The 22,963-nt window shown below is 38.8% G+C and overlaps 1 protein-coding gene across 1 annotated transcript; it reads left to right on the forward strand.

The window, feature by feature from the left end:
* The first annotated feature begins 12,387 nt into the window (after positions 1-12,387).
* LOC119785490 (CD48 antigen-like) lies at positions 12,388-16,739 on the forward strand. Its single transcript, XM_038288193.1, has 4 exons — positions 12,388-12,744; positions 13,078-13,383; positions 16,259-16,543; positions 16,633-16,739. Exons 1-4 carry the CDS (start codon positions 12,693-12,695, stop codon positions 16,737-16,739), a joined length of 750 nt encoding a protein of 249 aa, XP_038144121.1. The 5' UTR covers positions 12,388-12,692.
* Positions 16,740-22,963: the final 6,224 nt, after the last annotated feature.

Below are 22,963 nucleotides of genomic sequence, written 5' to 3' on the forward strand. Positions count from 1 at the left end.
AAAGATTTTTACATTTCTTCCCTTTGCAGCTATAGTTCTGATAAAAAAAAACTTTAAAATGAGTACATATTCCTCCATTGTTAGCTTCCTTTTAATGGTTTCCTGTTAAATCCAGAATTATAATGAGTAGATAATGGAAGACCCAGATTCAACCGGAGCAAGAGACGTTTAAACAGTTTATTGGAATGAAACTGGCGCTGGTTGGGAGAGATTCACCACAATCAGCAACTAGAACTCAGAATACAGGTCAGAGATCCAAAAGACACTAAGACAGGTCCGATAGGGGTCAGGCAGCCAGGCAGGTTTACAGGAATACTCGTCATAATCTGACACTAGTCACTGGTCTGACAGCTGGTTATACAGTTAGGTAAGAGGGGAAATCTGATGCAGGCTGAGTGGAAACAGGGCAGAGCTGACAGGTGTGTTGAATCCTGAATCAAACCAGCACTCATGCCAGGAATCATGACAAGAATAGAATTCAAAATCCTCCTTCTCACCTATAAAGCCCTAAAAAGCCAAGCTCCATCTGATATTAGAGATCTGATTGTTTCTGGTGTCCCAAACACTCACTTCTCTCAATCTGCAGTGGTTCCTAGAATTTCTAAATGTAGAATGGGAGGCAGATCTTTTATTTATCAGGCTCCTCTCCTGTGGAACCAACTAGCAGTTTTAGTCTGAGAGACAGACATCCTGTCTACTTTTAAGACTAGGCTCAATACATTCCTTATTATAAAGCTAATAGAGTGGTTCAGGTTATCCTGATCTATCTCCATGGTTATTTTGCGATAGGTTTAGACTGCTGGAGGACATATGCTGTGTTCAAATTCAGTGGCTGTCCACAGAATGACAGTTTCCTGAGACAGCAGCTCTAAATACACATGTAATACATAATCAAATGTTATTTACACATATAGTAAAAAAAAAAAAAGATTACAATCCTTAGAGTAGATTTAAAATGTAACACAAGCACAGATATTCATGGACTATAGTATGTAGTATTTAAAAAAAGTGCAGGTTGTGCTGAAATGGTCTGGAAGTGTAGTGGATTTTTAGGAAGGATATTTAGCTACTGCCAGCAGAGAGATGATCGGCTTTGCAGCTTTGGGAAAGAATCTTTTAAGTCTATTTGTTTCTGATTAGAGGTGGGTAGAGTTGCACTTAAGTAAGAGTAGGACTACTTCAGCATATTTTTAATCAAGTAAAAGTAAACAGTACTTTTTAAAGAAATTTCTTGCAAAAATCACAGGGACAGTAGAAAGCACAGCTTATCACTCTCCACAAAAAAAAAAAAAACTTCAGGAGGACAGAAAATAGATACAAAATAGCAATCCTTTTTGAGCCTCACAAAAAAAAGAATGAGGGGCAGACAGTGCAGGTAAGCGCTGCCTGTTTCACTCCCCTTATTATGAAAAAAAAAAAAAACTTGAACTTCACAGATCTCTCTGTGAGAATCACCTCTCACTTCCTATTCCAGTACCTATAAAATGTCCCCCAGGCTTTGTTGCTGTATTTTTCTTGATGCTGTGCAGCATTCTGGTCATGGTGCAGCTATGTATATATTTTTTTACTGTTTATAATCTTTCCCAGTCAAATGTGGGACAGTGTTCAAATTTGTGTGGCACAGAGAGAATAAAAAAAAAAAAACTACATAAATCGAGATCTGCTCACCCTGCATGGTCAGAGCCTCTCTATACGCAGTCAATGTGACATGAGAAAAAAAAACGTATCACACAACCGGTTTGACTCTGAATCTGATTTAATCAGTGTATCAAATTAAAAAAATAAAACTCCAAAAACTTTTGGTTTTCTCAGAATTTGTTTCCAAGACCACAATGAAAACAACAGATGAACTGTTATCTGATTTTGTGCACAAAAACGGAAATGGAAACAATTAATTACACTCCTTATCCAATTTTTCTATATTTGACTCAATTAAATTGAATAAAAAGCACGTGTCTACCTAAAACTGTCATGTTGGGGTCTAATTGTCTAAACCACATGCAGAATCACTCTCATGAGACAGGGAAAAAGTTAAATGGTTTATTTACAAACTTTACAGTGAAATGTGAACGGGGTCTTGGCTCGTCAGGCTGGTCACGGGAAGGAAGCAAGTAGAGGAGGACAGATCGGTTAGAGTGGATCAGGAAGCTTGCAGTTGAACAGCGGTTTGAGTTAATACCTGCTCAGGGGGTGTTAGAGTGATAACTATCCTGTGATTCAACCAGAAGGGTCATAAACTTTTATGACCCCTAGTAGGTCATGAGGCAAAATCACACGGTTGTGTGACTTCCATCCAGCCAGTTGGTCAATTCACACTATCTTGTTACCTGCATCCTCCCCGACAATCATTACTGGGTCTTCTGTTTTAGGCCCGCCTGTTTGATGTTGTAAACTGTTAATAAAAGGCTTGGCTATGAAGGGATCTGTGTGAGAAGGTGCTGGTTTTCCGAGCCAGCAGCTTCTCTCCGCTTCTGCAGAAGGCTGACGTCACAAAACCCTGTCTCTGTGTTGATCATTTCCTTTTAATCTTTTAAACTCACATTTCTCTGGATTAAAACCCAACAGGGGGTATTCTGACCGGCAGGGGGGGGAAACCTTGAGGGTCCAGAGGCTGATCGGCAGGCTGAGGGCTGAGGGCAGAGGCTGAGGCGGAGGCGGAGGGCAGACAGGCAGGTTCCAGGCAGCGATTGTTTTCTCCAGGATTTGACAGATATCCAGATAAGTCAGGATCTGAGAGGTAGAAGAACACAGGGTCAGACTAGTTCACAAAAATCAGATAAACAGATCAGAGTAGCTGGCTCAGGTTTGCTGGTACCATTAGTGGCAAACACTCTGGCAGGGAAGTGTCAGCCTCCTCCTCCTTAACAAGGCCTCATGATGAGCAGATGGGAAACAGGTGTGTAGAAGTCAGCTCACACCCTCAGGAGGAAGATCTCAGGACGCCCTCTGGTGGAGAAAGGTAGACAAGCCTCCAGATCCCAACAAAAACTATATTCGCTGGTCTCGCATTACACTATGTTGAAAAAATGGACCGAAGTGTCAACTTTTAAACATGTTGGAAATGTTTTCATATTTCATATCCATGAATGAACTTAAAGACTGAGGTTTAGTTGGCAGATTAATTCAAATAAATAAGATTCTAACACTTTTATGATGACACCAAACTCGAAAATATATATATCCATTATATCAAATAATAAGAATCACAACTTTAAAAGCAAATGGGGAATAATAAATACTGTAAAAGAAAATTTACATATCCATTTTATGGTTTCTGATTGTATGTGATGTTAATATATTATATTGGTGTTTTTAGATAGACTGTAAAATCCAATAGCTCTCCAGACTTACTACATTAGTAAACTTTATTAGTTAAGCAACATGTTATTATCACCTACATTTGTGAATTAATAGACACTTGCACTGTGAAAAATTCAAAATACTTAGAACAAAACCCTACAAAAGGCATCTTATTTCTCTAGGGTCTCCCTTAGAGAAAACTTCTTCAGACCCCAATTAAACAGTTGATTCAAGTAACAAATGAAACTGTTTACAAAAAAGATGAAAAAATAAAGAAGCTAATTAAGTGATAAATATAATTATGTCTCACCGTATAATTTAATTTCTACCTACATATTTATTCATTGTATTTTGGGGGGTAATTAATTGAATACTTATTTATTTATTGAGCACATGTATTTATTTATGTATTTATTTTTATACATGGGAGAGCTGTTCCTCCATGCCTAAAAAATCTTATCTGTGCAAAACCTAAAAACAGATTTATGTAAACATCCTGTCAGGTAAACTAGGACATGAAAATACAATATTGAAGTTTCACTACTGCTCTCTAACTAGAGTATCTTAGTGGCACACATCAGATTGAACTATCTGGAAATCAAAGGTGCCAATAAAGTTAAAGCTGATATATTTTTCACATTTTTATTTAAAAAAATATACTGTAGTTGACTGTTTTAATGAGTGTTTGGCTATGTAAAACAAATGGCTAATCTTGGCCACATGAGCTCTCTATGGCCAAGAACCTTGAAAATCTCTCATGTTACAATTATAAAAATTGCATAAGCTTTCTTTTTTTTTTTTTAAACACTTCTGCTTAGCCACTTGGCTAGTCCCTTTCCATCACACACTGCTTTTTGGTAGGTGGGTAGCTTTCGTTTTACTAATTTACATACAGCATTTGGCTAAAGTGAGTTGGGATTTACACTGACGCTAGATATTTTTACTTGCATACTGCAGGAGGGAAATTAGTGATTCACCTGAATGTGAGTTCTCAGGTTGGTGTTGGATGTCCTGGATGTTGACAACATTTTTTTTTTATTGCAAAGCAGACATCTGTACACTTATTTTTTAATCTGAGGATTCAACAAGTTTCATAATCTCTGAAGATAAGGCCACGCTGTGGTAGGGACAGTTGGCTGATCTTCTCGCTCTGCTCCTGTCTCCTCCTCCATCCTGTGCGTGTCTCTGTGTGTCTGCGTGTGTCTGTGGGTGTTATTCTTTGAGTTCCACTGCAGTACGCATGCGCATGTGTCGTAGATACACACAGAAGAGGCAGAATAGAGGCTCATGCATGAATGTCCAACGAATAACTCTGATTGTTGTTTCAAAATAGAAAACCTGGTTTAATTTCTTAGTTTTGCCCTGGATTTTGTAGCGTTTGTGGACGCTACGTCGCTACTTGATCAGAGCAATAACATCACTGCTGGAAAGTTACTTGATAAATAAAGCAGCGACGCTACGGTCAAGCTACTGGAACATGTAGTTAAACTAATAGCTTCGCTACATGTAGCGGTGCTACTGCTCATCACTGTAAACCTATAAAATACATTTAAATGTCACTAGAATCTAAACAAATCTGGCGTAATGACTTCTTCAATGGTTGCTCAAATATGCCTTGTAAAGATACTTTCTGGATGCTGTTTAGATATGATTCATTAAACTAAATCATCTTTCACTATCAGCACTGGATTCTTGAAATTTAGCACAAATATCAGGAAGCTTTGATATCTCTTTTATCTCCTCATATCTAATTGCTGCAGCCACCATACACGGGAAGGTACTGATTGAACCCTGTTTTTGTTTTTGCTTCATTATGTACCGGTACTTAAATTAAGTAACAAAAACAAAAAAGGCACACGGAGCATCACTCTGCATGGGGGACAGGTGTGTCTTAAGGTGTGTCTTAAGCTAGCTGAACTTTCTGTCATGGCTTTCGTTCTGTTTTAGTTTTCTTTTGAGTTTTCAGTTTCACCTTGATCCATGTTTTCATTTGTTTTCTAGTTTAATTGGTTTAACTTCTATTTTGTTGTGTTTTCTGGATATTTAGATTTGAGTCGTTAGTTTTTTTCTTGATTGCCCTCTGTTGCCCTCATGTGTTGGTCTCCTTTTCCCTAGCTCCTTCTAGAATTCTCTGTTCACATCTGCTCCCAATCAGCTCATTAGTCCTGTCTTTGGCTACATTCACACTGCAGCCTAAGGTGACCCTGCTTTTTTGGCCCATATGCGACCTGTATCTGATCTTTTCATGGTAGTCTGAACAAAACAGATCTGATTTTTTTCAATGAAACAGTTCCTATACATCCCAGAATTTAACGCTTAGATCCTGAGAATCTTTTAACAACAGGGAGTTGGTCTCTGGTAGCAGTATTTTGGACAAGCTGCATTTGTCTGATTGTTTTTTATAAAGTAAATGCACAATCAAAATAATTTCACCTACTGAAAATAAAAGCATGTAGCAGTTTTGGAGGTTTTTTTGTTTTGTTTGTTTGTTGTTTTCACAGAAATTGTTTATTGTAGGGATGAATTAGTTCCAACAGAACCCCTTCCAATGAAACCCCAGTGTAGGCACACATAAGCACACCAATTTAGTGTTCTTTTTCATTTATTTTTTTATAATCTTTTCATGTGTTTGTCTCATGTTTATTATAGTTAGAAAACTTTGTGTAAATCCTCTTATATGATAATGTTCAAAAAACATTTATATTACATGTTTGAATACGACATACCAGGAAAGCAGTAAAGGGGAGGGAGGGGGTGACTGCATTTGCAGGGCACTTAGTCTCAAACCCTCAGATTATCACCCTAAAGATGGTTTAATGAAGTTTTCTGAAGCGTTGAAGACAAAACTTCTGATCCTTCATTTGCTCTATTGTGCCATCAAGTGGACAAAAAATATAGAACAGGCAGACTGATTATAATGACAAACCAACTGCTTAATCAGAAAGTAAAGTGGAAACAAACAGTGAATGAGGTAGTTTCGTGATTTTGCTCAGTTTACATTGATTGTAGCTAGTGTCCAGATTTTTCATAATTCTATTTTAAAAATACCTTTTCCACTCTGTTGGGCTTCAGAAAGGAAGCATCCTTTTAATTTGTAATTGATGAAGGTTGGGTAGCCAGAAAATCTAGGCTTCACAAAAGGTAAGAAATACTGTTCTGTTCTTCCAATCAATAAGAGGGCAAATAACTTAATTTTCCTCACTGACCTACTGTAAGTGCTGCTGTTACTGTGCCAAATTGTCAGCTGTGTTTTTAGATAAAAAATGGTCCTCCTAAAACAAGAGACCTGCTCTGTGTAATTCCTCCATCACTATATAGACTAAGGTCTCATCACACCATCTTTCTCCCCTCATTAAAGAAACATACAGGTGCTGGTCATAAAATTAGAATATCATGAAAAAGTAGATTGATTTCAGTAATTCCATTTAAAAAGTGAAACTTGTATATTATATTCATACATTACATACAAACTCATATATTTCAGATGTTTATTTTGTTTAATTTTGATGATTACAAATGACAACAAATGAAAATCTCAAATTCATCATATCAGAAAATTAGAATATTACTGAAGACCAATAAAAACAAAGGATTTATAGAAATGTTGGCCAACTGAAAAGTATGAACATGAAAAGTATGAGCATGTACAGCACTCAGTATTTAGTTGGGCCTCCTTTGGCCTGTATTACTGCAGCAATGCGGCGTGGCATGGAGTCGATCAGTCTGTGGCACTGCTCAGGTGTTATGATAGCCCAGGTTGCTCTAATAGTGGCTTTTAGCTCTTCTGAATTGTTGGGTCTGGTGTATTGCATCTTCTTCTTCACAATACCCCATAGATTTTCTATGGGGTTAAGGTCAGGAGAGTTTGCTGGCCAATTAAGAACAGGGATACCATGGTCCTTCAACCAGGTACTGGTAGCTTTGGCACTGTGTGCAGGTGCCAAGTCCTGTTGGAAAATGAAATCTGCATCTCCAAAAAGTTGGTCAGCTGCAGGAAGCATGAAGTGCTCTAAAACTTCCTGGTATGTGGCTGCGTTGACCCTGGACCTCAGAAAACACAATGGACCAACACCAGCAGATGACATGGCACCCCAAACCATCACTGACTGTGGAAACTTTACACTGGACTTCAAGCAACGTGGATGAAGTGCCTCTCTTCTTTTCCTCCAGACTCTGGGACCTTGATTTCCAAAGGAAATGCAAAATTTACTTTCATCAGAGAACATGACTTTGGACCACTCACCAGCAGTCCAGTCCTGTTTCTCTTTAGCCCAGGCAAGACGCTTCTGACGCTGTCTGTGGTTCAAGAGTGGCTTGACACAAAGAATGCGACAGCAGAAACCCATGTCTTTCATACGTCTGTGTGTGGTGGTTCTTGAAGCACTCACTCCAGCTGCAGTCCACTCTTTGTGAATCTCCCCCACATTTTTGAATGGGTTTTGTTTCACAATCCTCTCCAGGGTGCGGTTATCTCTCTTGCTTGTACACTTTTTTCGACCACATCTTTTCCTTCCCTTCGCCTCTCTATTAATGTGCTTGGACACTGAGCTCTGTGAACAGCCAGCCTCTTTAGCGATGACCTTTTGTGTCTTGCCCTCCTTGTGCAAGGTGTCGATGGTCGTCTTTTGGACAACTGTCAAGTCAGCAGTCTTCCCCATGATTGTGTAGCCTATAGAACTAGACTGAAAGACCATTTAAAGGCTTTTGCAGGTGGTTTGAGTTAATTAGCTGATTAGAGTGTGGCACCAGGGGCCATCAATTTTGAACCTTTTCACAATATTCTAATTTTCTGATATGATGAATTTGAGATTTTCATTTGTTGTCATTTGTAATCATCAAAATTAAACAAAATAAACATCTGAAATATATGAGTTTGTATGTAATGTATGAATATAATATACAAGTTTCACTTTTTAAATGGAATTACTGAAATCAATCTACTTTTTCATGATATTCTAATTTTATGACCAGCACCTGTAGTATTCATAAAGTCATTTAACAGCAGTGACATACCATATAATAACAATGTACCATATTATCATTGTATGTCGTTTTGTTATAGCTTTCTAAAAATTCAATTAATTTTAATTAAACAGTATATTTATATAGCGTCTCTTAACAGCCATCTCGAGGCACTTTACAGAGACAATTCAGTCAGATTGGTTAAACATTTTATATCATTCCTCCAGAATGAGCATGAGTGTAATGAAGAGCTCTTCATGACTGGGACTATTTATGTAAATAACTTGTAGCACATTAAAGGTACATTTACACTTTATTAAATAAACGCAGCTTGTTTACTGTAATGACACTTTATTTAGCATTGCACTTTAATTTGCACATGAAAATAATTTGCATACACAGATTTAAAACTATTTATTGGATATTCATTGTGTATTATAATAGTTGGTATGTGGCTATTTGTTCCAGGCTATGCACAGCTGCTCTCCGTTATCACTTGGGTTGGTTTTCTGTGGAAAAGAGAATTGCTGTTTAGAGGAAGCAAGGGTTACTGTTTAGGAACTTTATAAAAATGCTAGTTTAAAATCTGTTACCCCAGCAGATGATGGCAGAATAGATCACAGTCTCAACAACAGACTTGCTGCAAACTGAAAAACTTAAACTTCCTTAGGAGGAACAGTTTGCTCTGCTCCTTCTCATATACAGCTTCATAGTTTATTCCCCCAATGATTGTACTTCAATAATCTTTGACCAGTTATTCGATAATAATCTCTTTTGTTTAAATCAAGTAAAAAAAAAAGGTGTTAAAGTAGCATCCACAAAAATCAATTGAAGTAAAAAACGCAGTCTTTGACTTTCAGGATATTTTATTTAACAAACCAATATTGAGAAAACGTAGCATTATTGCATTATTTTCTTTATGACCGAGAAAAGTGGAGGATGGGATATCTTAGACAGTACAGCTTAATTTGCAGTCAGACTTGAATAGTAAAAACTGAATGTGAAAATAGATACTTTCTTGGTAAATAAAATAATAAGATTGATGAATGGTCTCTCTTAATTAATCTACTGTTCACTAGCCCTCCACTAGATGGCCTCATTGCCTTAATCAGCTACACTCACCGGACACTTTATTAGGTACCCCATGCTAGTAACGGGTTGGACCCCCTTTTGCCTTCAGAACTGCCTCAATTCTTCGTGGCATAGATTCAACAAGCTGCTGGAAGCATTCCTCAGGGAGTTTGGTCCATATTGACATGATGGCATCACACAGTTGCTGCAGATTTGTCGGCTGCACATCCATGATGCGAATCTCTCGTTCCACCACATCCCAAAGATGCTCTATTGGATTGAGATCTGGTGACTGTGGAGGCCATTTGAGTACAGTGAACTCATTGTCATGTTCAAGAAACCAGTCTGAGATGATTCCAGCTTTATGACATGGCGCATTATCCTGCTGAAAGTAGCCATCAGAAGTTGGGTACATTGTGGTCATAAAGGGATGGACATGGTCAGCAACAATACTCAGGTAGGCTGTAGCGTTGCAACGATGCTCAATTGGTGCCAAGGGGCCCAAAGAGTGCCAAGAAAATATTCCCCACACCATGACACCACCACCACCAGCCTGAACCGTTGATACAAGGCAGGATGGATCCATGCTTTCATGTTGTAGACGCCAAATTCTGACCCTACCATCCGAATGTCGCAGCAGAAATCAAGACTCATCAGACCAGGCAACGTTTTTCCAATCTTCTTTTGTCCAATTTCGATGAGCTTGTGCAAATTGTAGCCTCAGTTTCCTGTTCTTAGCTGAAAGGAGTGGCACCCGGTGTGGTCTTCTGCTGCTGTAGCCCATCTGCCTCAAAGTTCCATGTACTGTGCGTCCAGAGATGCTCTTCTGCCCACCTTGGTTGTAACGGATGGTTATTTGAGTCACTGTTGCCCTTCTATCAGCTCGAACCAGTCTGGCCATTCTCCTCTGACCTCTGGCATCAACAAGGCATTTCCGCCCACAGAACAGCCGCTCACTGGATGTTTTTTCTTTTTCGGACCATTCTCTGTAAACCCTAGAGATGGTTGTGCGTGAAAATCCCAGTAGATCAGCAGTTTCTGAAATACTCAGACCAGCCCTTCTGGTACCAACAATCATGCCACGTTCAAAGTCACTCAAATCACCTTTCTTCCCCATACTGATGCTCGGTTTGAACTGCAGGAGATTATCTTGACCATGTCTACATGCCTAAATGCACTGAGTTGCCGCCATGTGATTGGCTGCTTAGAAATTAAGTGTTAACGAGCAGTTGGACGGGTGTACCTAATAAAGTGGCCGGTGAGTGTAATTTCTCAGTTTAACTGTGCTTCTAACTCATTGTTTGATGTGTTAATTTTTAAATGTAGTGCTCCATTATTCCTGCTGACAAAGCTCTGCAGAAGATTAAAAAGAGAGATCAGATCTCTCTTATTTTAGCTTCCTTTTAGTGGCTTCTTGTTAAATCCATAATGGAATTTAAAATCCTCCTTATCACATATAAAGCCCTAAATAACCATGCTCCATCTCGTACCAGAGATATGATTGTTCCTTATGTTGCTAACAGAGTCTTCAGTCTCTGCAGGTTTAATTATGGTTCCCAGAATTTTAAAAGTAGAATGGGAGGCAGGGGTCAGGGTTAGGGATATAAAAGTTCAAAATATGTGTATGCAAAAGACTGGGTCTGAAAAGCTCCTACAACGATTTATAAGCAAAGACTGTCATTTACAAAACAAAGCAAACATCATGAAAATATGAGCCATCTGTACTTAGGTGACAGATAGTTCCTTATGGGAACTGAACCCAGATTACCGTATATGGTTATTCTTCTCAGACATTTTATTTATTTTTATTAAACTTTAAAGATCGACTCTATCAGATCTGAAACTGCAGTTTGATATATGCTGCGACTGACAGGCTCTTTCGCAAATAATAATAAAAAAAACAGTTTAAACTTAAAATCTAAATCTACAATTATTTAATGGATTCCTATACCTCTCCCTCTCACCTCTCCCTAGTGATCAGTGGGGTGAGTCATACCACAGATTAACATATAAATGTACTTTCACCCGTAGACTGCTAGAGATAGGCATCAACCCCACTGAGACCCTGATGGATGGATGGATGGATGGATGGATGGATGGATGGATGGATGGATGGATGGATGGATGGATGGATGGATGGATGGATGGATGGATGGATGGATGGATGGATGGATGGATGGATGGATGGATGGATGAACTTAATGCATCTTTTAACCAAACATCTACATCTTTCATGGGATTTGGTGCTATTGCGAAATAATTCAGTATAAGAATATTTTGGTTTTGCACAAATACATTTTATTATTTTACTTTTTTACTTTTAAAACTCACTTTTCTAAACCCTTTTCCTTCCCTGTCTTTTTCACAGTGCATCTCTGGATGGATTAAATGATGGGAGGGATCACTACATCCCTTTATGCCATAAACGAATGGAGTGATCCTAATGAGAAAGGGAGAAGGAGATGCTTATGGTGTTTTGTGACACGATTTTTGTCATTATTTTGATTGTAAATCATATTATTTCATTTTGACCATGTATTATTACCAAGGCGTGCTGTTAGCAGGGACACTTACTGGCAGGGGGCCCCAGGTTGTTGCCTACTTTTTCTAAATAGTGAGTCTGACACTCAGCCCACAATGCAACACTTCCTCCATATGTTTTTTGAGCTACACCGCCAACCCTTCAGCTAACTGAGGATTTTTCTGTTTATTTTTTTATTTCTGTAAAAGAAAAAAGTTAAGAGGAGATCGCGGCTTAAGGGCGTATTAGCTGTTGGTTGTTACTTTCTGCAGAAACATTTAGAGAACAGTTTAAGAGAACATAGTGGTTTTATGTCTCTGTACTATCCTTAGCAAACTGCAGATCACACTTTGGTTAACGTGGTTTTAGACTAACAGGTAAACGTCCTCTCTGCCTTTTCAAACCACTCAGTGTAACTTTTAATTAAACAGGAAGAACTATGTTTTCCTTTAAATGAACAGTTTTTAACAGAAGTGTGCTGCATCAAAAAGTCAGGGTGTTTGTATTTGTTTTGAATACTGCAGTAGAAATGCAGCTTTTTAGAATAGTGTCTAAAGGACGATAAGAATGAATTGTTAGACGCACAGTAAAAAGACAGGATATCCATGTTTGTAAGGTTTTATTTTTCAATCATACATTTGTGAAACAGAGCTCACAATAATGAGATCTTGTAGATGCATTCTGTTTTTAATTTTAAAGCTGTTTTTCTTTTGAAAAAAGGGACAAAAATACAGTTATAAAGGATACTTTTACTTTGAAGGGGCTTGTAAGTCTTAGAACTAAGAACCATGTGAGGGGAGTGGAGTCAAACTGAGCTCTGTAGCAGAGGAATAACATAATGTTTCAGTCTGTTATGGAGAGCCCATTAAGGATGTTTTTCTTTTCTATCTGTGAGTAAAAAACTGTTTCTGTTTAATGTTCTAGATCTACAGTAGCAATAATGTAACAGTTGCTGTTAGATAAATGTCTGATGTTTAATTTATTTTATACAGCAGTGGTAGCCAATGTCCTCAGATATGTTAGTTCTGATAAAAACAGATCAGTTTTCCTTTGGTTAAAGCTTTAAAGTGAACCTGTAATAAACAACATGGATACAGCACTATGGTTAAACTTTTTCTAATTAATACATCTCGTTAAAACCTGTTTTTATTTAGATCTATCTGTGTCAGTGGTTGTTCTAGTGAATTTAGTGTTAATCAGTCTGTATCTGTTGGTGTTTACAGTGATGATGAGATTATCTGCAGCTGAAGAAGTAAAGAAGAACCTGATTGGAATAATTGGTGGAAACCTCACTTTCCCAGATCCTCTGCTGGAGTTTGGATTTCTTTCAAAAGGAAGACAAATCATTGCTTCAATAAATGATGGAAAACTTCAGACTTTTGAGGAGATTTACATGAACAAACTTCACTGGAGCAAAAACTCTGGACTCTTTATGATCACAGACATGCAGAGGAGCGACTCAGGAATTTATACCATTGACTCTAAAAAAGGAAGAGTTTTCTATACTTCCTACAATCTAACAGTTTATGGTGAGTGACAACATCTCAGTATAATCAGACCATAAATTAGACTTAATTTCATTTTTAGCCTTGAATATAAGATTCTACTTATGTTTACTTTTCAGGATTCTGGAATATTTGCCAGAAGAAAAAAAAAAGAAACTAAAACATGCCTGCAGAAAAGATTTAAAAAACCATAAATTCCCCTCTGGTCACTTTTTTTAAACAAGCTGTCTGGCGTTAGTACATATTAGATAGCAGAGTGCGGCCGACAGATACAAAGGCTCTGGCTGAACATCCACCCAAACCCCTATACAGACCACTGTATTGTGGTTACACCAGGGGCGTTGCTAGGCACAAAGCTTTACTGGGGCACTGGCCCCCTACCGCATATGCCCCTCCTGCCATACACAAATACAGACAAGCACACTGCCCCACTCTGATACATTCCTACCAAAATTACCAGTTGAGATAATAATGAGTGTAAGAGCATATTTGTTTCAACAAACATGAACATTTTCAACATTGCAGCTATAAAAAATAAGACATCACCAACTTTAAAAATAAAAAGTTACACATTCTGAAGTAATCATTAATTTCTAGGTTTCAGAGTTTTAGTTCAGGGGAAATGTTAACTCAACATGAACTAAGTTTTTCTTTTATTTTTTGAGCATTAAAGTGTACCTCCTATTTTTAATTTTTGCAAAGCGGTCAATCACTAGACTGTGACTCAGCTTAGAAAGTTCTTCCTTTTCAACTGATAAAATAGCAAGATGATGGAGCCTGTCTTGTCCCATTGTGCACCTCAGCCAAGTGTGGAGCCTTCTCAACACACTGAATGACCTTTCACCCCTCCAGCTGTAGACTGGGATAGTGAGGGAGATCTGGATGACCTGCGTTAGTGTGGGGAACATGATGTTATCAAGCAAGTTGAAAACACACTGCATATCCTTGATGACAAAGCTTTATTTTTCAACCATAAAAAGCTTTCAAACCATTTTGAATTAAATGAAAGTTTTTTTAACTCCAAATTTGTCCTGGGGATAGTGGGATAACTTCACTTGTTTAGGACCATCATGTTTCCCCCTAAGTCACTAATGTCCCCTTCTTGTTTGTGGAAGCTGGTTGTTGCTCCCTCATCACCTTCATGGTCCTGTCTCTCCTGTCCTTCACCTGTCTCTTGCCTGTCAGTCTCGCCTCCTCCTCCCTTTCCTACTCCAGCACCTTCATTCTCATTCTCTACAGCAAACATTAAAAAACGTAAATCTATAATTATGTAAATATCTATCATATTGCTTATAACATTCCTAATGTAACTGGTTACATTAAATCACTAATTCATTACGGGACCTTACCTCCCTCTCTCATCTTGTTTTACTGCTTCCCTGTCTCTGCTTCGTGTGCGGAATTTCCTGATATCCATCTACAAACCAATCCAGTAATTTTTAGTTAGTAGCCTATAAAGCATGTGGTTTCACTGGGAAAATAATAAAATTGACAGGTAAGAAACGTTACCAGAACTAAACATGCGTCGAGGCCGCACAGTGTCCCATCCAACTCAGTTGAGAGCAGCACGTTAGTTTACCTGCAGTTCATGCAGAGACATGCGCTGACGTGAGGGCGCTAATTCATCCTCAATTTGGAGTTAACAACACACTTGCTACTGTACGCATTTGAGTAGAAATATACGTCTCCTCCCGTTGGAATTATCTAAATTGATGCATTAAAAAAATGTATCACTGTTGCAAATATTCATGAGATTTATACTGGGGCACAGCTCATTTATACTGGGGCACGTGCCCCAGTAAATGGGGTCTGGCGACGCCGATGGGTTACACCATTTTTTTAGTGTCTAAACGTCTAGATAATGAAAAGCAGTGTACTCAAATTTTCTCACGATGCACTTTTAAAGGTAGCATGCAACCATGGTCACTAGACAAGCAGATATATCTCAGAATGCTTTGAGAGACCTATCCTCACAAAGGATTATGCTATCTGTTTAGGGTGTGAGAGAGAACAAAGATGGTGCAGGCACTGTGGGGAGCTGGAGTCAGGTGACTCCAAGTGACTCGCGTCCGAACAGAGTTAACTGAGCTCACATATAGTCCCCGCTCTATATAGTGATGAGAGGTTAGATTGGGAAACAGCCTATGACAACAAAAACTAAGTGAATCTCATAATAAAGGTCAAAACAGCTTCACCACATCCATCCTTCCATTTTCTTCCACTTAGTCCTTGTCAGGGTCATGGCAGTCTACGAGCGAGAGGCTGGGTACAGCCTGGACAGGTCGCCAGTCTGTCACAAGGCAACACAGAGACAAAACAGGACAATTTAGAGAAGCCAGTTAACCTAACAGTTATGTTTTTATACTGTGGGAGGAAGCTGGAGTACCCAGAGAGAACCCACACATGCATGGGGAGAACAGGAATCAAACCCAGAACCCTCTGGCTGCATGGCAGTACTGTAGATCTAACCACTGTACCTCATTGCAGCACCCCTCACAACATAAGATTAAATAAAAGTAAATAATATTTACTACAGACTTCAGCATATATGGCTACTTTCACATAAGATACATAACTTTATCAGTAAATTTTACCACGACTTTACCCGCAGCAGTGCACAACAGCATTGTGAAGGGAAGTGGAAGGGAGAAGGTATGAGGGCCAGAAAGACCTACAGGAGCCCTGGAGGGACAAAAAGAGACAGAGTACAGAGAGGAAATTCTCACAGGGAAAATCAATTAAATAATGCAAAATAACATTGCTAAATAAGATCACAAAAGCTTCATATAACATCATTTAAAAACAATAATTAATGAAGTGCATTTTTAACTGTTACACGTGCACATAAAAAATTCCTTATTCTTATGATTGATTCCTGATCTCCATGTATTTATTGCAGATGCTCCTCCGACTCCTGCAGTAGAAATTCTGACTGTGAGCTCTGAGATCTGCTGGTTGATCTGTTCTGTGGACAATCTGACGTCTCTGCTGTGGTACAAAGATGAGGAGATACTGAACCAGAGCAGTTCTGCTGTCTCTTTACCCATCACTGTCTACAGAAATGACAGAGACTCGTCTTATAGATGTGTAGCAGCCAACCCTGTAGGAAAGAAGACTCTACATGTTAACCTGACGACATTCTGTTGGTTCAATGAGGCAGAAAGTTCTGATCATCAAAGTCAATGTAAGCTTCAACTAACTGTGAAGAAAATAACTAATTTATCCAAAAAACTGTTCTTATTAGACAACAATGTTTTATGTGGTTTTATGTAGACTGGGCTCCACTGGTCTTCAGCAGCTTTATTCTGATCTTTACTCTGGTCGTCTGGATGATGATCAGGAAGGAAAACGCAACAAGACAAACACGCGGCAAGTATTGATCTAAAGTCATTATTACTTAAGCTCAGTTTAGTCAACATTATCTATCTTCCGACAGATAAACATTACTCCAGATATTAGAAAACATTAAACAGAATCTTTTGGTTATTTAGATGATATATTTAGTATATAGACACGATTAAAGAATGAGCTTTTTAATACTATCATTTGTTAGCTGGTTTTATTTCTAAATGTCAACTATGGCTGTTGCATAAATATATTTTTTGATAAATGCAGAAGCTTTTTATTGGTAGAAAATGGACAATATTCATAAAAACAAATATGGTAAGAAAAAAGAAATAAGTAATAAATCTATTGTAAAATTAATCCGAATGATATTTATGTCACCTGGAAAGGAGGTAACCTATGTCCTCATCAGGGGTGAGAGTAGTTTTTAAGTCTTGACGGTTATATTAAAGAATAATAATACCGGTAATAAAAATAATAATAAGAATTTAATAAAAATAATTAGCTCCCATTGTTTTCTCATATGTTTTTAAAAGATTACATCTTTGGGCTATAGACCAACATAAGCTTCTACAGACAGTTGTGCTCGAAATTTTACACACCCTTCCATTAAAGAGAGAAAACAATCAGCTGCCAGTAAAATAAATGGAAATTGACAAACGTAATACTAGATAAAAATAATAAAAAGGGAAGTCATAACATTAATTTAGAATTTATGCATTTACATACATACATACATGTATATATTGATAAATAAAAGCAGTAAACAACCCTGGTGGAGCTCCTGAACTAAAACTTTGTTGGGCACCACTGGGATGCTCTTTGTATGGCTTACAACTACGCATTTAATAAAATTTGCAAAAATAAAAAAATGTCAAGCATTTTAATGATTTATTTTCTCTGATGATTATTCAAATTAAATTAATTTAACCAACTAACATATTGAAATAATTTTAAGCCTTCTAAAAGCATTTATTTCCACCTAGTTGCACCCATATTCACACCAAGTTTTCCATGATGTAAGGATTAATTTACTAAAGTAACCAGATGTTTCATTCCAAATTACCTTTCAATGAAAAGCTTACATTACATTCAAACTCATTTAAAATCTTAAACTGTCTCTCAAATACAGTTTGAACAAGATGCCAAAATGAAAACCAATAACTGAAACCTAACAAACATGACGACAGCAGGCCTGTATCCTAAACGAAACGTAACTCTGATCTCTGCCTTTAAATTCTGTCATCATGATCATGGTCACTAAACAGGTTTAAAATGGAGGCAACTGAACCTTCGCTCAGTTTTTAATGATGTTTTGACTCCTGTCCCAGATTCTTTGTCAATTCTGATGGCTCACACCAGCTCCGGTATTATTGTTATTTATGAAATTATCTGTGTAAACAAACCTCATCTTCACTTGACAAGACAGCTGATGCTGGAAGTTGCAGAAGCTATTTTGTACCAAGACAGCCTCCATATTGTAGCTGCAGCTTTAAATAGTTCAAAGAGTTAAATCCAGTAAATAAACAAAAGGGTTAGGATGAAGGATTAAGGTGCTTTTAAACAGTGGTGTGAGGTGACCAAGGAAGGTTTTTATCAATACTGATCAATTATTGATTTGTCCAGATAAGAGATAATAAAAACATAAAGATTATAAAACGTTTAATTTAGTGGCTGAGCCCCAAAGTGAAACATGTTACACAATGAGAGGAGTTTTTCATACCTCTAGTTTCTTTAGTTTAATCCAGAAGTTGAGTTTTACTTGTTACTTTGCTCTATTTGGTTTAGATTACTTTGAAACAGAGAAATTTCCAAGCAAACAGGAATTTCTCACTGAAAACCCACTAAAGCTTTACTCCTCTTCATGGCTCAGATGTTTCCTGAGAAGCAGAACCAAATGTTAGAAAACACAGAGACCCCAATAATATTGTTAGCGAGTTTCGGGCTTTCATTTTAGGTGAAATTATCTGAGCAGTAGATTAATAAGCTGCTTGCTGAAATATTTGAACATTTTTACTGTTCTGAGTCATATTTAGGAGATGAGAAATATAATAATCAGCCCCAAAAATCAGTGATGAAATGGACCTCATTGTTCATCCAGCTGAGCACTCCATTTAATTTTGGCTTCTAACGTTTTACTCCATTTCTCACAATGCAACACACATCTGGGAAGGAGTTTCACTCAAGCTTGCAGGGTAGACCAGGTAGTTGTGTCTAACGGAGATCAGATCAGGAGGTCTAGATGCAGTTCTTCTGGTCTACGCTCTAGTGTATTTATCACTGAGTTCACATCCATACAAAGCACATCAATGAGGAAACTGACCAGAGGTCATTAAAAAGAAAACATCTAAACATCTCTGGTGTGAAAATAACCAATGTCTGACCCCAAACCATGAAAGGATTCCACATTACCCACATAAACCTCTTTGGATTCAATTTTACCCTCCATTTATAATCAAATTTAGACTTGTTTTGTCTTTTTCAGGGAGGATTGTCCAGTCTGGTCAGAAGTCGTCTTCCTGGTGTATGACAGCAGTGAAATATACTGTAACTGTCCTACATGGAGAACCTGAGACCACCTGAGACGGTCTTTCTGCAAGGCAACACTGCTACGAACTGCACCGCTGTGCAGCTCCAACACAGAAAAAGACTCTTGGTGAAAATTCTTAATTAAAAAAAAAAAATGTCGAAAAATGTCTATATTTTTCAAAACCCTAGTAAAATTCAGAGGTATTTAGCTTAAAGATAAATGTTTATCATTGTCTGGAATTAGTTTTAAACATTAATTGCAAAAAAAAAATGAAGGTCTGTTAAAGCTTAGACTGAGCAGAGCCACTGAAATGGAATCATCATTAGGAGTGTTTTATAGAACAACTGGACAATTTCCATAATATTCTTATATCACTATATTCTGTAAAATCATCACAGAAGTTCTAAAGGAGTTACTAGAAAATAACTTCTTTATCAACTTATTGAACTCATTGAGCTTATTTAAAGGGGTAATAGAATGATTTTATAGGGTATTATGTGCTGGTCCTTTAGGTCTCTGAATAGGGTATGTAACATTGGTTGGGCTGAAAATGGCATATATGCTGTTCTATGAGCCCTAATGCAAGCCTGGTTAAAAGCCCTAGAATGGAACGACAGGTTTTCTTCCTTTTATGGTATGATCATGAATATTTAGATGAGCTCTGCACTGATTGGTTGGTTTACAGCGAGCGAATCTGCTGAGTAAAGACGCATCATAGCAACAAGCACTCACTCACTGAAACATCAGATTGTTGATATGGTAGGGTGACCGACGTCCTCTTTTTCCCTGACATGTCCTACTTTTCATACCTAAAAATAATGTCCGATGGGAATTTCAAAATCATCCGGGATTTTGGACTCAGTTGATCTCATTTTGATGAAATGACTAGAGTCTAGTGTGCTATTGCTTGGTTGGAAAGAAACCCTGCAGCCACATGGCCCTTTCTGGAACCAGTTTGACACCTCTGCTCTAGATCAACACTGCTCAAGTCCAGTCTATAAGAGCTACCATCCTGTAACTGTTTGATGCATCTCTTCTCTAACATACCTGAATCTGAAGGCTCATCCCCTCATTTAGTTCAGCAGAGGCATGGTAACGAGCCACTAAACATTGGATGCATCAAAAATTGCAGGATGGTAGCTCTAGATTGGACTTGAGCCAATCTCTGCTTAACAGCAGACTAATTAATCTACTGTTCACTAGCTCACCACTAGATGGCCTCATAAGATTCATCAGTTCATCTATAATTTCTCACTGTAACATTGTTTCTAACTCGCTGTTTGATGTGTTCATTTTAAAATGTTGTGCTCCATTATTCCAGCAGATCACTACAATCCCCCTCACCTCCCCTTTTTTCATTGAACTTGTACATCTCAAACATCCAACATTTTTTTCTTACTTCTAGGCTGGACTATTGTAATTCTTTACTATCAGGAAGTCCAGAAACTGTCATTAAAAGGTGATCCAAAATGCTGCAGCCAGAGTTCAGATGAATATTAAAAAGAGAGATAATAACTCCACTATCTTAGCTTCTCTTCATTGGCTCCCTGTTAAATCCAGAATACAATTCAAAATCCTCCTTTTCTCACAAATAAAGCCTTAAATAGGGTGACCAGATTTGGGTTTCTGAAAAGGAGAACCCTTTATTTTTTTGCTTTAAAGGTTTTGATAAAGGTTATAGTTAGAGTGGCTCAGGTTATCCTGAGCTATCTCTATAGTTATGCTGTTATAGGCTTAGACTGCTGGAGGACATAGGGACTTCTTTTTCATCATTCTGCTTTGTTCTATCTCCCTTCTCCCACCCTGCAGAATCTGTTACTTAAATCTTAAATGTTCTCTCTGCTTTTCCTAAAAGTAGCTCCATCTGGTCTGTTCCTGTTTGGCCGTGACACGTTTGTTTATAGATGTTAGAGCTCTGCCTGTTTTTGAGTGTAGCCCTGTTTCTCTAACTGTGACTGGCTTGATGTGCTCTCTTCATCCTCAGACGTGTGGGCCTGCCCAGGGCTCATCTGCCTGGCTGTGTATTTCCTGGATGGGGCCGCCTGTCATGATGGGTTTCAGAAAAGCCCAGTATGCAGAACACCACGGAAACAGATGAAAAGTTTAACAAAGTTTATTGAGCACAAGCACATGGAATAAACACTGGAACTGGTTCAGGCCTGGGGGCAGGTTCACTGGAGTCTGTGAGGATGATAGTTCAGTTAGCTTGGGAGCAGATGAGTTTGAGTTAGAGTTTCTGATTGATACCTTGAGGTGTCCGGGTTTGGCTTTGAGAGAGGAACTGTTGGGTCCAGAGACTGTTTAGTTCAGCAGAGTCCAATAATCGCTTCAGCATCTTACTTCTAACTTGAGGGCAGACCTTGGCTTTGGGTTTCCAGCTCTTAGTCCAGAGCAGCATGGGAATCCAGAGAAGAGTCTTCAGGTTTGGCTCAGAGGGCAAGCTCAGCAGGTTAAGCTCATCCAGAGCTTACAAGGGAAACTGGATTCCTGAAAGCAGAGACAAGGAGGGATTAGAATCCAATCAGGATCAGAAACAACAAAGATTCTCAGGAGATGCTAGGCTCAGGTGCTAACCAAACTGGATAAACACTGCGGCGTTGAAGTTTCAGAGGAGCGGTTGAGTGTAGCGATGGTGTCTCTCCAGATACGTTGACATCGACGGATGTGATGGTTGACTGATTGTACCGAAATCTCTCTCTCGTCTGCTGGATAAAGCGGAGGTTGATAACCGAGACTAACCTGAAATGGTGACTGGCCGGTGGAAGCAGACTTTAGAGAGTTGTGGGCGTATTCAATCCATGTGAGGTATTGGCTCCAGTCGGTGGGGTTATTGGAGGTTAGACAACGGAGAGTAGACTCGAGCTGCTGGTTCATTCTTTCGGCTTGACCGTTTGACTGTGGATGATAACCTGAGGTGAGTGAAGACTTACAGTTCAGTGCTGAGCAGAAGGCCTTCCAGACTTGAGAAATGAACTGGGGTCCGCGGTCAGAAAGAATTTCCTGGGGGATTCCATGAAGTCGAAAAACATGTTTAACCAGGAGCTGGGCGGTTTGGAAGGCCGTGGGAAGTTTCCTGAGGGGGATCAAATGGCAAGATTTTGAAAATCGGTCTACGATGGTAAATATTGTAGGCATACCTCGGGAGATGGGGAGACCAGTGATGAAGTCGATAGCGATGTGAGACCAGGGACGAGTGGGAACTGGAAGAGGATGCAACAGGCCTGAGGGTGGTTGATGTGAGGTTTTGTTTCTGGCGCAGGTAGGGCAAGCCAAAACATATTCCTTGACATCCTTGTGCAGGGTAGGCCACCAGAAACGTCTAGAAATTAAGGCGATGGTTCTGCTCACCCCCGGATGAGCGGAAAACTTGGCTGTATGCATCCATTGTATCAGGCGAGATCTGACTGAAGAAGGGACATAAGTTCTGTTTGGAAGACCGTTACCTGGGTCAGGTTCAGAAGCCAGGGCAGAGTTTATTAGGTCGGTGATCTCCCAGGTAACCACTCCAACAGTGCAGGAAGCGGGAAGAACAGGTTCAGGCGTCTCGGATTGATCAGTGGAATAAAGACGAGAGAGAGAATCGGGTTTGATGTTCTTGGATCCGGGTCTGTAAGAGATTATGAGATTGAAGCGAGAGAAGAAGAGAAACCACCTTGACTGACGAGGATTGGCTTGTTTGGCAGACTGGATGTAGGCTAGGTTCTTGTGATCAGTCCATACAAGAACCGG

Source organism: Cyprinodon tularosa, unplaced genomic scaffold (genome assembly GCF_016077235.1).
Source record: "Cyprinodon tularosa strain WSP-4 unplaced genomic scaffold, ASM1607723v1 ctg25, whole genome shotgun sequence".
NCBI lineage: Eukaryota > Metazoa > Chordata > Actinopteri > Cyprinodontiformes > Cyprinodontidae > Cyprinodon > Cyprinodon tularosa.

Excerpts from the sequence above, each read along its gene's own strand:
- LOC119785490 (XM_038288193.1), top strand. The coding sequence starts at position 12,693 with ATGTTTCAGTCTGTTATGGAGAGCCCATTAAGGATGTTTTTCTTTTCT. Across the intron at positions 12,745-13,077 it reads GATGTTTTTCTTTTCTATCT|TGATGATGAGATTATCTGCA; the intron begins GTGAGTAAAAAA and ends TGGTGTTTACAG. Across the intron at positions 16,544-16,632 it reads TTCTGATCATCAAAGTCAAT|ACTGGGCTCCACTGGTCTTC; the intron begins GTAAGCTTCAAC and ends GGTTTTATGTAG.